Below are 14,408 nucleotides of genomic sequence, written 5' to 3'. Positions count from 1 at the left end.
CAAGCAAACGGGCCCCGGCCTGGCTGGCCTTGCATGGCAGGCCCTACGGTTAGTTTTTGAGGAACGGCAATAGGAGTTTTCCGTTACACAGCCAGGCAGGGCAGCGGTTAGGCGACGGCGACCGCCCAGGCGTTAACGATCTGGGGTGCCATCGAGCCCTTGGGGCGAGGCGGCCGAGATTCCTGACTCGGCCAGGACGTCCATCTGATGTGTGGAAACGCCATCGTCAACGACTTGGCGCTTGCCACAGCAATTTGCTGTTTGGTCCTTGAACCAGAGCCGCCAATGTCGGCAAGACTGATTTTTTTGTCATCCTGCTTACGACGGCGAGTGCCGTGTCTGTTCATGGCTAGCCATGTTCACCTACCATGAAGGCTAGTTGCTGCGAGAACGCAAGGCCTACACTAGACAGCAGGCTGCAGGGGGTTCCAGGTTAGAGTCTCGGTTAGGAGCTTCAATTCGAGATCCCAGACCTGTTGACGATTCTCCAGGCCACCCTAACGTTATCGGGTTGGCAAGCTCTCCAGCTCAACAGCTATTTTGGCCGGATCTGGGAGGCAGCCAACGGAGCCCCGCAGAGTTGATCTGGATGCATCGAACTCGAAGTTTTGCTGGTGCATGAAACAAAGGTCGGACTGGGCGATGACGACCGTGACGTCCGCGCTACCGTGTATATCACCAGGGGGGGGGAAGGAACAAGAGGCTGCTCCCCTGCCACGGAAGAAGCGGAGACGCAGCTCATCCGGTGTCGAGGCCCCAAGCCTCTCCCAAGAGCCGGATGTCAAGCTGGTCTTGGAGAGGAGGCTCGGAGGACGGAATGGCGTTTCCGAGGATTGAAGGGCGTCTTGGGCCTGCGGGATTCTATGCGCGACGCGCAAAGACGTCGAGGAGAAAGGCAAAGCCGGGCAGTGCGTGAGGAGCGGACCAGGTTTTGGAACGCGAGTTGTCGCAGCATGTCGCTTTGGCGCCGATCAGGGTCCTGGGCCGGCGGCTGAGGACAGGGGGTTGAAGAGTGGGGGCTTGATTCCAAATGCCAAGACAAAACGTTCCCCAGCCTATTTCCTGTGTTCGGAGATAGGTCCGCTTTAGGGTGGACGGCCTGGGTATCCATGCCCCATTCCACTTCTTCGGCCCTTGAGGTGCTTCTTGGATGGCAGCGATGGGTTGTTTACTGCGTGCTGTAGGGCAACACGACCTACACCATAAGAACATCGACAAACAGTGTTTCCTGTCATTCCTCCCAGAGATCCACCGCCTCCATCTAAGCCGATTTCTCCTTTGGAGCCTGTTCTGCTGCCTGCCTAAGACCTTGCTGCCGGCCCTCGTACAAACCAGTGTAATACCCTGGAACAAGCGAAGTCAGAGAGAGCCGACCGGGCACAGCGACGAGGCGGCAAAACTCACCTGCGTAATACCAAGACATCAGGAGTTTCTTGAGTTCCTCGTCCTGAACTGCATCCGGAATCCAGCATTCAGCGCGTTGCCCCTTTCTTTCTGCACCTCGAAGTTGCATCCTAGGGTGCCACTCACCATTGCCCAGAAGCATTTGCGGTCCCATTCCCGTTGGGGCAGGGTCCCCGGCCGAAGGCTTCTCGCCGCTCTGTTTCATGGCACGCAAGGTCAGCCCGAAGGGTTTGTTTCATGCCGAGCATTTGGCGATCTCCCATGGCGAGTCCCCAAGGCCACGCGTGGCTTTCTCACCTTGCTGGCCGTTTCCGCGTTTCCGGAGCTCTGGACATCCGAAATTGGCGGGTGTGATGTTTCATCTTCGTTCTGTTCGAGGCCCTCTTCGTTGGGCTGCGTCGTTTCAAGCTTGGCGGTTCCGCTGGGCTGCGTGCTTGTGCTGTCGTCGTCACCGGCGCGTCATTGCATCGGTCAGCTGATCATGACGCAGCGGTTTCTGGGTGGGAGAGCGGAATGGTCAGTAGTTAAGGAAAGGCTTGCTCACACGCCATTTGCTGCTTGATCGAGAATCTCATCGATGTTGCCGCCCGAGAGGTGGATGCTGTGATACTTCTGCGATGCGTCAGAGCTGCCCACGACACCCATCTCCCTCGGACACCGTGCCCAGGACGGACCTTGTACTCCTCCAACGCCTCGTTCCACGAATTCACGAGCGCCGAGTCGTCCCAGATTTCATCATGCGTTGCCGCTGTTTCGGGCTCCATGGCGAGCGACGCAGGATACCAGACGGACGCTGGAGAGCTTGGGATTGAAGCTTGGAGCTGAGACGGCAAGTTTCGCGCTTTGTTTTTCAAGCCCTGACCTTGAGAATCTCACCCCAGGCGGTTTGTTTGCTTGGCACCGCAGTTACCAGCCAGGAGGGCAAGATGGCATGCGTGTTCTCGACGGGTACGGAATGTGCTGCGGTGCACAGTAAGAACCAAGCCTCAGTAAAATCCCAGGCGGCTCCGAAGACGATAGAGCCCGGAGCTTGTTGCCAGGCGGGAGCCTCCCCGGGGTTCCGCCGGGCTTGTATGGGCTCGGCCATGTGCCCCACCGGTTCCCCGTAGCGGCCCCGGCCCGCCCACGCAGCGCCCCGCTCGGGCTTCCAACATCCACAAGACACCGGCCGAAACAAAAGAGACTTACGTGGACGATCTTCTGGTGCGCAGATTGCCTGCCTTACTTTAGGTATCCGAGCATCTTGATCCTTCCAGCGGACGTGGTGAGCCGCAAACACCGAAGCTCATCAGACCTCCGAGCAGGCGGACACGTTGAAGGAGGGAGGGGGTGTCCGTAGCTCGGCCCTCTCGCTGACCGTCCAGTGTGACACAAGAGGCAGAGTGAATCCCGAACTCGGCCGCATTCATAGAAATCTGTGGGACACAGGTTCGTGTCCTGTTTAACTGTGTCATCCAGTCGCGCTCGGCCTAGGAGATACCCAACATCTTCATCAAGGCCCGACTTGCGGCTTGCCCCCTATCTGAGGCCAAAATGTACGGTTTCGCCTGGAACTCCGACTCAAGCGCTGTCACCTGCTAATATCTTGCTCAAACCCAGGACTTCTCAGGTCAGCCCCTAACCCCCGTTGACCATGCTATCTCGAGGCATCACGGCAGACTCATGCCCCCTTCAGGATCATTACATCGGCATTGACGTCGGCACGGGGTCCGCCCGTGCCTGCATCATCGACTCGGCCGGCGAGATCAAGGCCCTTGCCAGCGAGGACATTCGCATGTGGCAGCCCGCTCATGGTCACTATGCAAGTCCCCGGCCCTTCCTCCTCCCCCTCCTCCTCCGCCTCGGCGTCCGCATGCGCTAATACCCTCCCAGGAGCAATCCACCACCGACATCTGGCGGGCCATCGCCAAGTGCGTGCGCAAAATCCTCGCCGACTCGTCGGTGCCCCCCGCTTCCGTCAAGGGCATCGGCTTCGACGCGACCTGCTCGCTCGCCGTGTTCACCCACGACACGGACGAGCCCGTGGCCGTGACGGGCCCCGACTTCGCCCACCGACCCTCCTCGGAGAACGACAAGGACCTCGTCCGCAATGTCATCCTCTGGCTCGACCACCGCCCGCTCGCCGAGACGGAGCGCATCAACGCCACCGGCCACCGCCTGCTGCGCTACCTGGGCGGGACGATGAACGTCGAGATGGAGACGCCCAAGGTGTTGTGGCTGAAGAACCACATGCCGCCGGAGCTGTTTCGGAGGTGCAAGTTTTATGATCTCGCGGATGCCCTGACGCACCTGGCCGCGGGCGGCGAGACGAGGAGCTTTTGCAGCGCGGTGTGCAAGCAGGGGTACGTGCCGGTGGGCGTGGATGGGAGCGTGAAGGGGTGGCAGGAGGACTTTTTGAAGGAGATTGGGCTGGGAGAGTTGGTTGAAGATGGGTTTAAGCGGGTCGGGGGTGTGGACGGCGTGGTGGGTGACTTTCCTCCTTCAGGCCGGAGCCTCGCGAGAGCCGACTACTAACCGACCCCTCTGCAGAACGGCCAGTTCCTGAGCGCCGGCGAGCTCGTCGGCGGCTTGTGCGAAAAAGCCGCCGCCGACCTCGGCCTGCCGCCCGGCATCGCCATCGGCAGCGGTGTCATCGACGCCTACGCTGGCTGGATCGGCACCGTCGGAGCGAGCGTTGACCTCCAGCACCCGACCGCCACGACTCGGTCGCCGGCCGAGGGCGTCTCCCAGGCCTTCACGCGCCTCGCTGCCGTCGCAGGCACATCGACCTGCCACCTCGCCATGTCGCCTTCCCCCGTCTTCGTCCCCGGCGTCTGGGGTCCCTACCGCGACGTCGTGATCCCCGACTACTGGATGTCGGAAGGCGGCCAATCCGCCACGGGCGAGCTGCTCAAGCACATGATCGAAACCCACCCCGCCTACCCCGCCGCTCGCGACGACGCCTCCGCCGCGGGGCAGAGCATTTACGACCTCCTCAACGCCCACCTCCGCCAGCTGCAGCTCAAGGAGAACGCCCCGTCGATGGCCTACCTCGCCCGCCACCTTTTCTTCTACGGCGACCTTTGGGGCAACCGCTCGCCCGTCGCCGACCCCAACATGCGCGGCGCCATCGTTGGGCTGGGCAGCGACAAGGGACGCGACGCGTTGGCTCTGGTGTACTATGCCACCATGGAGTTCATCGCGCTCCAGACGCGGCAGATCATCGAGACCATGAACTCGTCTGGCCACGCGCTGTCGAGCATCTTCCTCTCGGGCAGCCAGTGCCAGAACGACATCCTGGTCGGGCTGATGGCCACGGCGTGCGGCATGCCGGTGGTGGTGCCCGAGTACGTGAACGCGGCGGTGGTGCACGGGGCGGCCATGCTGGGGGCGAAGGCGGCGAGCGGGAAGGCGGGCAGCGACGGGAAGACGGAGGCGCTGTGGGAGATTATGGCGCGGATGACCAGGCCTGGGAAGGTGGTCTGGCCGAGGGAGGATGGGCGGGAGAAGAGGCTGCTGCAGGCCAAGTATGAGGTGTTTTTGGATCAATGCACGAGGCAGCGGGAGTATAGGCAGAAGGTGGACGAGGCGCTGAGGGAGCTGGATGAGGGAGGAGCGTAAGGAAGTTGGGTCCGTCCGATCTTAAAAGAGATATCAGCGCTGCATTGTGTGATCATGCTTGGCAGAAGATATGAAAATCATTCTACTCTCTACCTCTACGATCAGAGCCATCGTGAACACCTATTTCTCAAATCATTCTGGTATCAACCAGCTGTCTACCTCTCAGAGTGTCCTTGGTATAACCAAGGTACCTGCTTGCTGTCCAGGCTGCTGTTGCTCCCCCGTTCGGTACAAGCGACTCTTTCAGGGTTAGGGATCAACGGTAGGGAATGAATGCCTGCCTCTTGTCTACTGTGTACTATCACAGTACTGTGTACTAGTTATAGAGAACGCCAAGAAACGGGCCCACAAATTCAGCCGGGGTCTGGCAGGCGCGTCCAAGCTTCGCCCAGGCAGGCAGGCCAGCGCGCAAAGGCGCTTTGCTTTCCCGTGATTTTCAGGTGCGGAACCTCGAAACGCAACCTGATCGTAAACAAAAAGGACAAAAAAAACCAGCAGCGCAACCAACATCCGCCAAACAGCTTCAGGCCCGGTCGCCGAAATCCAGTCATCTCGCTGGCCCCGAACCCTCTCTCGCCGGGACATCCTTCAGCGAGATTCTCCCCAATTCGGATCTCGTAATTGACATTTCGACAGACCGCCCGCCATGTCGCTGTTTATGGGCCGGGGAACGCCCGCGACGGCGCAGTCGACGGGCTCCTTGGGCGGCGGCAGCACCACTCCAGCTGCCTCGGGTGCTGGCAACAGCATTTTTGGCCAGACCACCACGGGGTCTTCGCTCTTTGGTAACAAGCCCGCCGCCACCACGACGCCGGCCCAGTCCCAGCCGTCCGCAACCTTCGGCACCTCCCTCTTTGGCACCTCGACCACCTCGTCGACCACCCCAAAGACCTCCCTCTTCGGTGGCACCCCGGCCGCCACCACCGCCCAGCCCGGCGCGAGTCTCTTTGGCACCTCGACCGCCACGACGACCCAACCAGCCTCTGGCACGAGCCTCTTTGGTGCCTCGACAGCTACCACCCAGCCGGCCGCCGGTGCCAGCCTCTTTGGCGCCTCGACCGCCACGGCCAAGCCCGCTGGCACAAGCCTCTTTGGCAACACCACGACAACCCAGCCGCCCGCGGGAACAAGCCTGTTTGGCACCTCGACCGCCGCAACAACCCAACCGCCCGCTGGTGCGAGCTTGTTCGGGTCTACCCTCGGCGGCGGCCTGAGCCTGAACCCAACGAACCAGCAGCAGCAGCAACAACAACAACAAGGCCAGCAGAACCCGCCATCGGCCCTCCCGAGGGGTGCCTTGTTCGATAGCCTGCTGGCCAAGAACAAGAAGCAGGCCGAGGGCGAGACGGCCCTGGGGGAGCTGCCATCGCTCCAGCTCGGCCTCGGAGACCTCCGCCAACGCCTTAAGAAGCTTGGCCCCTCCCAGGACAAGCCTGTCCAGCATGGAAAGGCCCACTACTTTCTCGCCGCCTCGGGCGTCGATCCCGGTGCCGCCGTGCGCGACCTGGGCGCGTTCGGGCTCCAGGCCCGAGAGCGTGCCGCCCCCGCCGCCCAAGGCCCCGGCTTTGGCGCCGGCCTTGGTGAGGTCGACGTCGAGACGTACCTGTCCAACCTGCAAAACAAGACAACTCTCAGCATGATCGCCGACGGTCTCGAGCGCTCCGTGCGCGACTTCGACGCCTTCCTCGAGGAAAACGTGACCATGGAGTGGGAGGCGCAGCGCCGCCGCATCTACCAGCACTTCGGCATCAAGCCCCGGGAGGAGACCGCCTCCGCCCAGGCTGCAGCCCGTGTCGCGACCCCCTCCAAGGACGGCCAGGGCACCTTCGGCCGGTCTCGCCGCAAGGCGAGCCAGCCGCCCCCCGGCGAGCGGCCCAGCCAACGCCAGAGCGTCCTGGGCCGTTCCACCATGCAGCGCTCCGTCATCGGCACGCCGAGCCGCATTGGCTCGCACGCCCCTGGCTTTTCCGACGTCGAGCCGCGCAAGGACGGCGCCGGCACCCTGGGCGTCGGCGGCGTCGGCGGCGGCACGACCTCGGCCGACGAACGGTTCCTGCGCGAGAAGCAGAGCAAGCTGGCCGACAAGATGCGCGACTTCAACGACGCCCGCCAGCGCGGCGACCCCATCTATCTGTGCCGCGACCTAGCCGAGCTCGAGTCCAAGTCGGGCGACCGCCACGGGCCTCACATCGTCGACGCCTACCGCGCCATGATGGAGATCGTTGGCGAGTTCCCCGAGTCGGGTCAGACCCCCGGCCCGCGCCGCTTCGCTCGGCAGTACCTCGACCCCAACCCGCAGTCGGCCAGCGCCATCAACCTGCGCAAGCAGATCCTCAGCGGCGCCACCGCCTTCCTTGAGAAGCAGTTTTGGGACGAGGCCAACGCGCTCATTGCCAAGCACCCGCAGGAGGCCAACCTGGGCGGCCTGCCCGACGCCGTCAGCAAGATCAAGGCGTACATCCGGCTGCGCATCGCCCGCAAGACGCTGGTGCCCGACGGCGTCGAGCTGCAGCAGGCCAACGGCGAGTACATCTGGGCCATCGTCTTCTACCTGCTGCGCGCCGGCTTCGTCGAGGAGGCGGCCACCTACGTCAACCGCAACCAGAACCACTTCCGCAGCATCGACCGCACCTTTTCGGGCTACATCAACAGCTACGCCTCGAGCGAGGAGCGCCGCCTCAAGCGCCAGATGCAGGACCGCTGCGCCAGCGAGTACAACCAGCGCATCCGCAACGCCCCCGAGGGCTCCATCGACCCCTTCCGCATGGCCTGCTACAAGATCATCGGTCGCTGCGACCTGGCCAACCGCAGCCTTGACGGCCTGCAGACCGACGTCAAGGACTGGATCTGGCTGCAGTTCAACCTGGCCCGCGAGACGGACCGCTCGCTCGAGCTGGCCGGCGAGTCGTACGGCCTCGCCGAGCTGCAGGCCAGCATCCGCGAGATCGGCCTCAAGCACTTCCCCAAGACGCCCGCCGACGACACCAACGGCAGCTTCGGCATGTTCTTTTACCTGCAGGTGCTGTCGGGCATGTTCGAGCAGGCCATCGCGTACCTGTACCCGTTCTCGTACGTCGACGCCGTGCACTTCGCCATCGCCCTGACCTACTACGGCCTGCTGCGCCCAACCGACGCCCTCGCCAGCGCCAACGAGCTGCTCTCGCACAACACGCGCAGCCAGCCCCAGATCAACTTTGCCCGCATGCTCGGCTACTACACGCGCGACTTCCGCGCCGCCAACCCGGCCGCCGCCGTCGACTACCTGGCGCTCATCTGCCTCAACGCCGACGACGCCGGCGGGCCCCAGCAGCAGCAGCAACAGGCCGCCCTGTGCCACGAGGCGCTCCGCGAGCTGGTGCTCGAGTCGCGCGAGTACAGCCGCCTCATTGGCGACATCCGCCCGGATGGCACGCGCATCCGCGGCGTCATCGAGGAGCGCGGCCCGCTGATCGCCCTGGGCCACGAGGACGACTTCATGCGTGCCATCACCCTGCAGGCCGCCGGCTTCGCTGAGGACAACGGTCGCACCACCGACGCCGTGCTGCTGTACCACCTGGCGGAGGATTACGATGCGGTCGTGTCTATCGTCAGCCGCGCCCTGAGCGAGGCCGTGTCGCTCGAGATCGGCGAGGATCCGATGCGCCTGGTGCCCGTGAAGCCCAGGGTGGATGCGGCCAAGGAACAGGCCGCCGCCGACGCCCAGTCGGGCAGCAGCCTGAGCTTGGCGGCCATCGACGATCCCGTCGAGCTTGCTCGCACCATGATGGCCATGTACGACCGCGATCGCATGTTCTGGCAGAAGATCCGCGAGCCGAACCGCCAGGCTTGCGCCGTCCTGCTCCAGATGAGCGAGATCAAGAGCCTGGTCGAGCAGGGCAAGTGGCCCGAGTGTCTTGACGTAAGTCATCTCCCTGCAGATCACCTCCCACCTTTTCTTCTTTGCTAACACTTGGCCCAACAGCGCATCCGCGCCCTGGACATCCTCCCCCTCGGCGCCAACGGCGACCCGGCCCTCATCCGGCACTACGCCGCCCGCTTCCCGTCGCTTGCGCAGCCCGTCGCCATCAACGTGCCGAACCTGCTGCTGTGGACGGTGGCGTGCTGCGCGCGCCAGCGCGAGCGGCTGGCGACGAGCGGCATGTACACGGGCAACCAGGCCACGGCCAGGCAGATGGCGGACGAGCTGAAGCAGATCAGCCTGGATCTGACGGCGTACACGAGCCAGCTGCGGTATCGGTTGCCGCCGCACTTGCATGAGGCGTTGGCGAGGGCTTCGGCGGATTAGATTGCCCTTCCTGGAGGCTGGATAGGATCGCTTGGCGGTGGTAATCATGGTGGCGCGGTGGTGGTGATATTGGGGTGGGGGATGTGAGAGCAAGGGGGAGGGGGATTGTCCATGTTTGTGTGTGTGTGTGTCTGTCATGAGCACCAGATGCCGTAGAGTTTGTTCAAGGCCTGGAATCGTAATGTCAAGTGTCGGCGATGGTGGTTTTGAAAACACGGCTACGAAGTACTTTTGTGTCTTTCGCCCTAGTTTTATCTCCCAGGAGAGCGTGTTGTTCCAGAGTCACTTGGGGGATGGCGTACCATCAAGCCATTTGGATGTGAATAACCAAGATCTATATTAGGGGTATCACAGCATGAAGAAACGTAAGAAACGTCGCATCAGACTTAGGGAGCAATGCACAGGACTGAGTGAAGATATGTACAGGCAGGTAGTCTGGATGGATATGCGTCATGTACAGTGCAGCCCAATACAGGAGGAGGAGGAGGTAAGGTCGGACAGCGACCCTCGGTATAAAGGAGAAAAAAGGAAGATGCAACGCCCCAGCCCCAACCCAATATGCTTCTCGAGTCTATGACAACGGCACCGGTAGGAAAGAGAAAAGTGAGCCGGGCAAGCAGACCAATGAAGAAGATGATGTCTCGACGCTCTACGCCACGGCGAACAACAGACCCCCCGCGACCGTCCACGCGACCGTCAGGCCGACGACCGCGACGGCCCCGCCGGCCGTGCCCAAGAAGCCCAGCCCCCCGGCCGCCGCCGCCGCCGCCGCGTTGGTCGTCGGGGCGGGGCATCCCTCGGTCAGAAAGGGCGTCGGGCGGAAGTACCACGTCTCGCAGCCCCAGCTGGTGAGCACGGACGACACGCTGGAGGCGGCGGCGGCGTCGAGCTTGCCGAGGCAGGGGTTCGGCGGCACGGTGGTGGACGCGGGGGGGGGCCGTGACGGCGGCGGCGGTGCCGGAGGCCGCCGTCGTCGTCTCCGGGTCACTCGACTGGTCGACGCCGGAGGTCGGGTCCGGGACGACGGGGCAGAGGGGCCGGGTGTTCGACCCCCGGACCTCGTCGTAGTCGGGCACCGGGACGGCGTCGGCGATGACGAAGGAAACGGCGGGCCAGTTGGCGCAGGTCGCGTCCTGGTCGGCGGCGATGTCCAGCGGGGGCTTGGGCGTGGTGGTGATGGTGTTGTTGGACGGGTCGGCGATGGTGAGGAGGACTTCTTGCTTCTGGGATTTCGTGATCCAGTTGACGCGGTCGCGCACGCCGTCCTTCCATCCCTCGACATACGGGTAGCAGCTGAAGATTTCGAGCTCCCAGGTGAGGGAGTAGCGGCCAGTGGAGGTAATATTGAGCTTATCGGCGTAGGTGGTGTAGTAGAAGGGTTTGGGGATCGAGGCGTTGCCGTCGTAGTCCCTCAAGGGGATATTGTGCCCGTAAGCAACCGATCTGCTGAACGGTCCCTGATCCAGGGGCTCCATGCTGTACGAAAGGAGCACCTCGCCGGAAGGCTTGGCGGCATGCAGGTTGTGGATGGCCTAGACGATGGGGAACATGGGCCCCGGGGCGTACGTGTCGTTGCGCGGGAAGACGAGCGACGCAAAGACGGTGGCGGGGTAGGTGATGTCGTCGGCTCGGGCTGCAGCGCCGTACAAGGCCGAGCCCAGGAGGGCGGCCAGCACACGTTGAGAGAAGGACATGACGGTGATGGTTACGTCGGCGGTTTTGTTTCCTTTCTTATTTACCAAGGAGCGACGGATGGAGGAGGAAAGGCCTACAACGCTCACAAGGGATGGTGAAGGACGCGACTTTTTTTTTTTTCTTCTTCGAGATATATATGCTAGCTCCTTTTTTTGCCTGCGAAGAGCCCGGGCATGGTCATCATGATCATCATGCTTATGAAGTCTGCCTAGCCTCCCAACGACGTGGTCGCTTGGTGAAGCCCTTTACACAGTAAATGAGATGCGGCTTGCTTGCGGCACAGCCATGGCACAAGGACAGGCGGATCCTATGATCCTACGGCAGCAAGGCTGTGCAGCAGCGGTGCGGTGTGGCATTGGGCTGACGAGAAGGCCTTGTGCATGCGACGCGAGACGAGGTTGCGTTGATGCTACGGCGTGCGACATTAAGCTTACGCCGAGCACTTTGCGGTGCGTTCCCGGCCGCCCGGAGGATGCATCTCCGCACCAAGAGGTACCTGACCTCTCTAGGAGCCGGGCTTGGGTATCTGTTGTGTACCTAGGTACTGTGTATAGTATAAGTAATAATATACGCAGTATTTCTACGTGCACGTTCCAGGCGAGCGTTGAGGAGTCCGGTGCCTATACCGTTACTTCCCCAAGGTACTACCTGACCATTGCCTGTAATGACGGTGGGCATGCGCTGTACTGCCATGTAAGATGTACTATAAGGAATAACGAACTACTAGAGGTAACTAGCCAATGCATGTCAACGACGGGAAGCAGCAGCAGCAGCAGCAGCAGCAGCAGCAGCAGCAGCAGCAGCGGCAGCACTTGCTCTCCTGCAACGCCCCAAAAAAAGCCCGAAGCGAAAGGCCAGGTACGTCGCCACTCCCATTGGCCAAACAGAGCAGCGGACGCGCCGGGATGCGGGGCCTGGTTCTGCACATGACTCGGTCACGTCGATGGCCCCAAAACGCTACGAGTCGTTTCTTTGCTCCGACAACGTCACGGCTAACACCAAAGCCCCCCAACAAAGCAGCAAGACACTAACGAGCCCGGCACGGAAAACCACCTCCAGAGGCCCCCTTTTTCTCTACGCCCTACACAGTAAGAGACGCGGGCCGAGGCCGAAGAGGCCCCTAGTCCGCATTGGCCTTGCATCCTGCGCGAAGCCAAGCCAATTGCTTTCGGACGGTCCGGCCCAATCCCGTCCATCGACGCCGCTGTGGTTGACTCCATCCCGGATTGTCCCCCCATATGGCGTCTTCGTCCTCGTCCATCGCCAACACCAGCGCCAGGAACGACCATCTCGGAAACATCCCCGCGACGCGCGGCTCCGGCTTCGTCAACCCGGCCCCACTCGCCCCGGCATCGCATGCATCCGCCGCCTCCACCGCCGCCACCACCACCACTACCACCGTTGCCGCCACTACCACCACCGCTGCCGCCACAAGATCCACCCTCACCGCCTTCGTTACCGACCCCCGCGGGCCGCCCGCCTCCGGACATGGACCCGACCGAGACCTCCGGCCCGTTGGCTCGGACCACGGATCGCCGCCCGCTTCCGCTGCCGCACTCCGGCTTGGCGCCCGGCTAATCAGCGACGACGACGCCGCCGGCCTCGACACGCCAAGCAGCACCGATGCCACGCCCCCGGTCAAGAAGCGCAAGGCGAGCCGCGGCCAGCGCGGCGTCGCCAACCTGACCCCCGAGCAGCTCGAGAGGAAGCGCGCCAACGGTATGTGGCTGGCCGAGCTCCGGGCCTGGACGCCGGACCAACGTCGGCTGGATTGGCTAACAAGTCCCCCTTGCCTCGCGCAGACCGTGAGGCGCAGCGGGCCATTCGCGAACGCCAGCGCCTTCGCACAGAGAAGCTGGAGCGCGAGATCGCAGAGCTGAAAAACACCCAGCCGCACCGCGAGCTGCAACGCGAGCGCCAGCAGAAGGAGGCCGTGGAGGCCGAGCTGGCCGAGGTCAAGAGGTCCCTCGCAGCCATCCTTGCCATCATCCAACCCATCCTTGGCGGATCCAATCCCCCCATAGCAGCCACCACGTCGACGGCGGCGGCGGCGGCGGCGGCGGCGGCAGCAGCCACAGCACCGCCACCATCCCAAACCCCTTCGTGCATGACCCCTGGCCAAACCTATGATCTCCCTCGGCCGCCGCCATCAGGCTCAACCAACGCCAACCACACCTCTACCCCGACGAGCGCTACCTCGCCCGTCTCGGCCGCCACCACCCATGCCGGCTGGCCGGGCGCCCTCTCTCCCGTCGCCTCTGCGTCGGCGGCGACCGACGGTCAGCAGCCTCCCGAGATGGTGCTGCTGAACCAGCAACGCCACGACCTCGTCCACAACCTGGAACTCGGCCCCGACAGGCTGGGCTTGAGCTTCTTGGTCGGCCCGGACATCAAAGTCGCCAGGATCCAGAACGGCATCAACGGTGCCCAGGATTCCCCCCAGTACCGCCACGTGCCCATGAAGCACGACTGGAAAAACTCCAACTTTGCCTCCATCATCACGTCGCCCATGCCGGTTCCGGCCCCGCCTCCATCCGAACCCCCGCCTCCGCTCTACACACCGGGCCTCGGGGGCCTTCCGAACTCGGGCCCCGCCCCAACGAACGGCGTCGGCGCCTCCGAGGTTCAACCCTTCGCCGTCCTCCCGCGCAACTGCCCGCCCACCTGCCCCCTCGACTCCCTGCTGCTGGACTTCGCAGCGGAGCGCCGCCAGCGCGCCATCGAAGGCCTGTCGCAGTCCGAGATCCTCGGGCCCCGGTACCCTTCGGTTTCGTCGCTGCTCAACCCGGCCGTGGCCGCCTACTCGCACCCGCTCTCGCGCGTCTTCACCGACATCATCTCGTGCTTCCCGGACCTGTCGGCCCTGCCCGAGCGCGTCGCCGTGCTGTACGTCATGTTCCTCGTGATGCGCTGGCTCGTGGCGCCCAGCCACGACAACTTTTTGCGCATGCCCGACTGGATACGGCCCCTGCCTTGCCAGACCGACAAGCCGCACCCGGCCTGGATCGACCACATCCCCTTCCCGGCCATGCGCGAAAAGATGGTTGCAATATACGAGCCTGGCGCTCTTCCGTTTGAAAACTTTTTTATCCCCTTTACCACCACCCTGAGCGTGAACTGGCCCTACGACGACGCCCTCGTGCTGCTGGCCGACCCGACCGGCGACGAGCTCATGATCAACCCCGTGTTTGAGCAGCACCTGCGTAACCTGGACAACTGGACCCTAGGGCCGCGCTTCAAGCGCGCGTATCCCGAGCTGGCCGGTTGCTTCAACCTGAAGCGAGACGACGGGAGCCGTGTGCTGGCGGGTATGTGGGGCGCTGAGAAGATGGGTGGATGATGCCTTGTCGACGTGGACAGGAACATGGGCTAGAGACGCGGTTCCGTATCATGTAGCTAACCGGTCAAATGTCGTCCGCTTCCC

At 63.2% G+C, this 14,408-nt stretch overlaps 5 protein-coding genes across 5 annotated transcripts; 3 read left to right on the top strand and 2 right to left on the bottom strand.

Moving 5' to 3' along the window:
• Positions 1 to 1,261: 1,261 nt before the first annotated feature.
• VTJ83DRAFT_6753 (uncharacterized protein) lies at positions 1,262 to 2,168 on the bottom strand (the record flags this gene model as incomplete). The annotated part of the gene is made up of 6 exons (XM_071013499.1): positions 1,262 to 1,344; positions 1,405 to 1,452; positions 1,531 to 1,600; positions 1,702 to 1,843; positions 1,949 to 2,016; positions 2,079 to 2,168. The coding sequence occupies 6 exons, from the start codon at positions 2,166 to 2,168 to the stop codon at positions 1,262 to 1,264; spliced, it is 501 nt and encodes a 166-aa protein (XP_070864380.1).
• A 769-nt stretch (positions 2,169 to 2,937) lies between these two features.
• Positions 2,938 to 5,004, top strand: VTJ83DRAFT_6752 (uncharacterized protein; the record flags this gene model as incomplete). The annotated part of the gene is made up of 5 exons (XM_071013498.1): positions 2,938 to 2,939; positions 3,004 to 3,013; positions 3,080 to 3,205; positions 3,277 to 3,867; positions 3,934 to 5,004. Coding segments are annotated over 5 exons (1,800 nt in total).
• Positions 5,005 to 5,650: 646 nt separating this feature from the next.
• VTJ83DRAFT_6751 (uncharacterized protein) lies at positions 5,651 to 9,289 on the top strand (the record flags this gene model as incomplete). Its single annotated transcript, XM_071013497.1, has 2 exons — positions 5,651 to 8,902; positions 8,966 to 9,289. 2 exons carry the CDS (start codon positions 5,651 to 5,653, stop codon positions 9,287 to 9,289), a joined length of 3,576 nt encoding a protein of 1,191 aa, XP_070864378.1.
• A 386-nt stretch (positions 9,290 to 9,675) lies between these two features.
• On the bottom strand, positions 9,676 to 10,764 carry VTJ83DRAFT_6750 (uncharacterized protein; the record flags this gene model as incomplete). The annotated part of the gene is made up of 1 exon (XM_071013496.1): positions 9,676 to 10,764. The coding sequence occupies one exon, from the start codon at positions 10,762 to 10,764 to the stop codon at positions 9,676 to 9,678; it is 1,089 nt and encodes a 362-aa protein (XP_070864377.1).
• A 1,458-nt stretch (positions 10,765 to 12,222) lies between these two features.
• On the top strand, positions 12,223 to 14,324 carry VTJ83DRAFT_6749 (uncharacterized protein; the record flags this gene model as incomplete). The annotated part of the gene is made up of 2 exons (XM_071013494.1): positions 12,223 to 12,703; positions 12,787 to 14,324. The coding sequence occupies 2 exons, from the start codon at positions 12,223 to 12,225 to the stop codon at positions 14,322 to 14,324; spliced, it is 2,019 nt and encodes a 672-aa protein (XP_070864376.1).
• Positions 14,325 to 14,408: the final 84 nt, after the last annotated feature.

The sequence above is a fragment of the Remersonia thermophila genome, chromosome 6 (genome assembly GCF_042764415.1).
Source record: "Remersonia thermophila strain ATCC 22073 chromosome 6, whole genome shotgun sequence".
NCBI lineage: Eukaryota > Fungi > Ascomycota > Sordariomycetes > Sordariales > Chaetomiaceae > Remersonia > Remersonia thermophila.
This window is presented reverse-complemented; position numbering and strand designations above follow the sequence as displayed.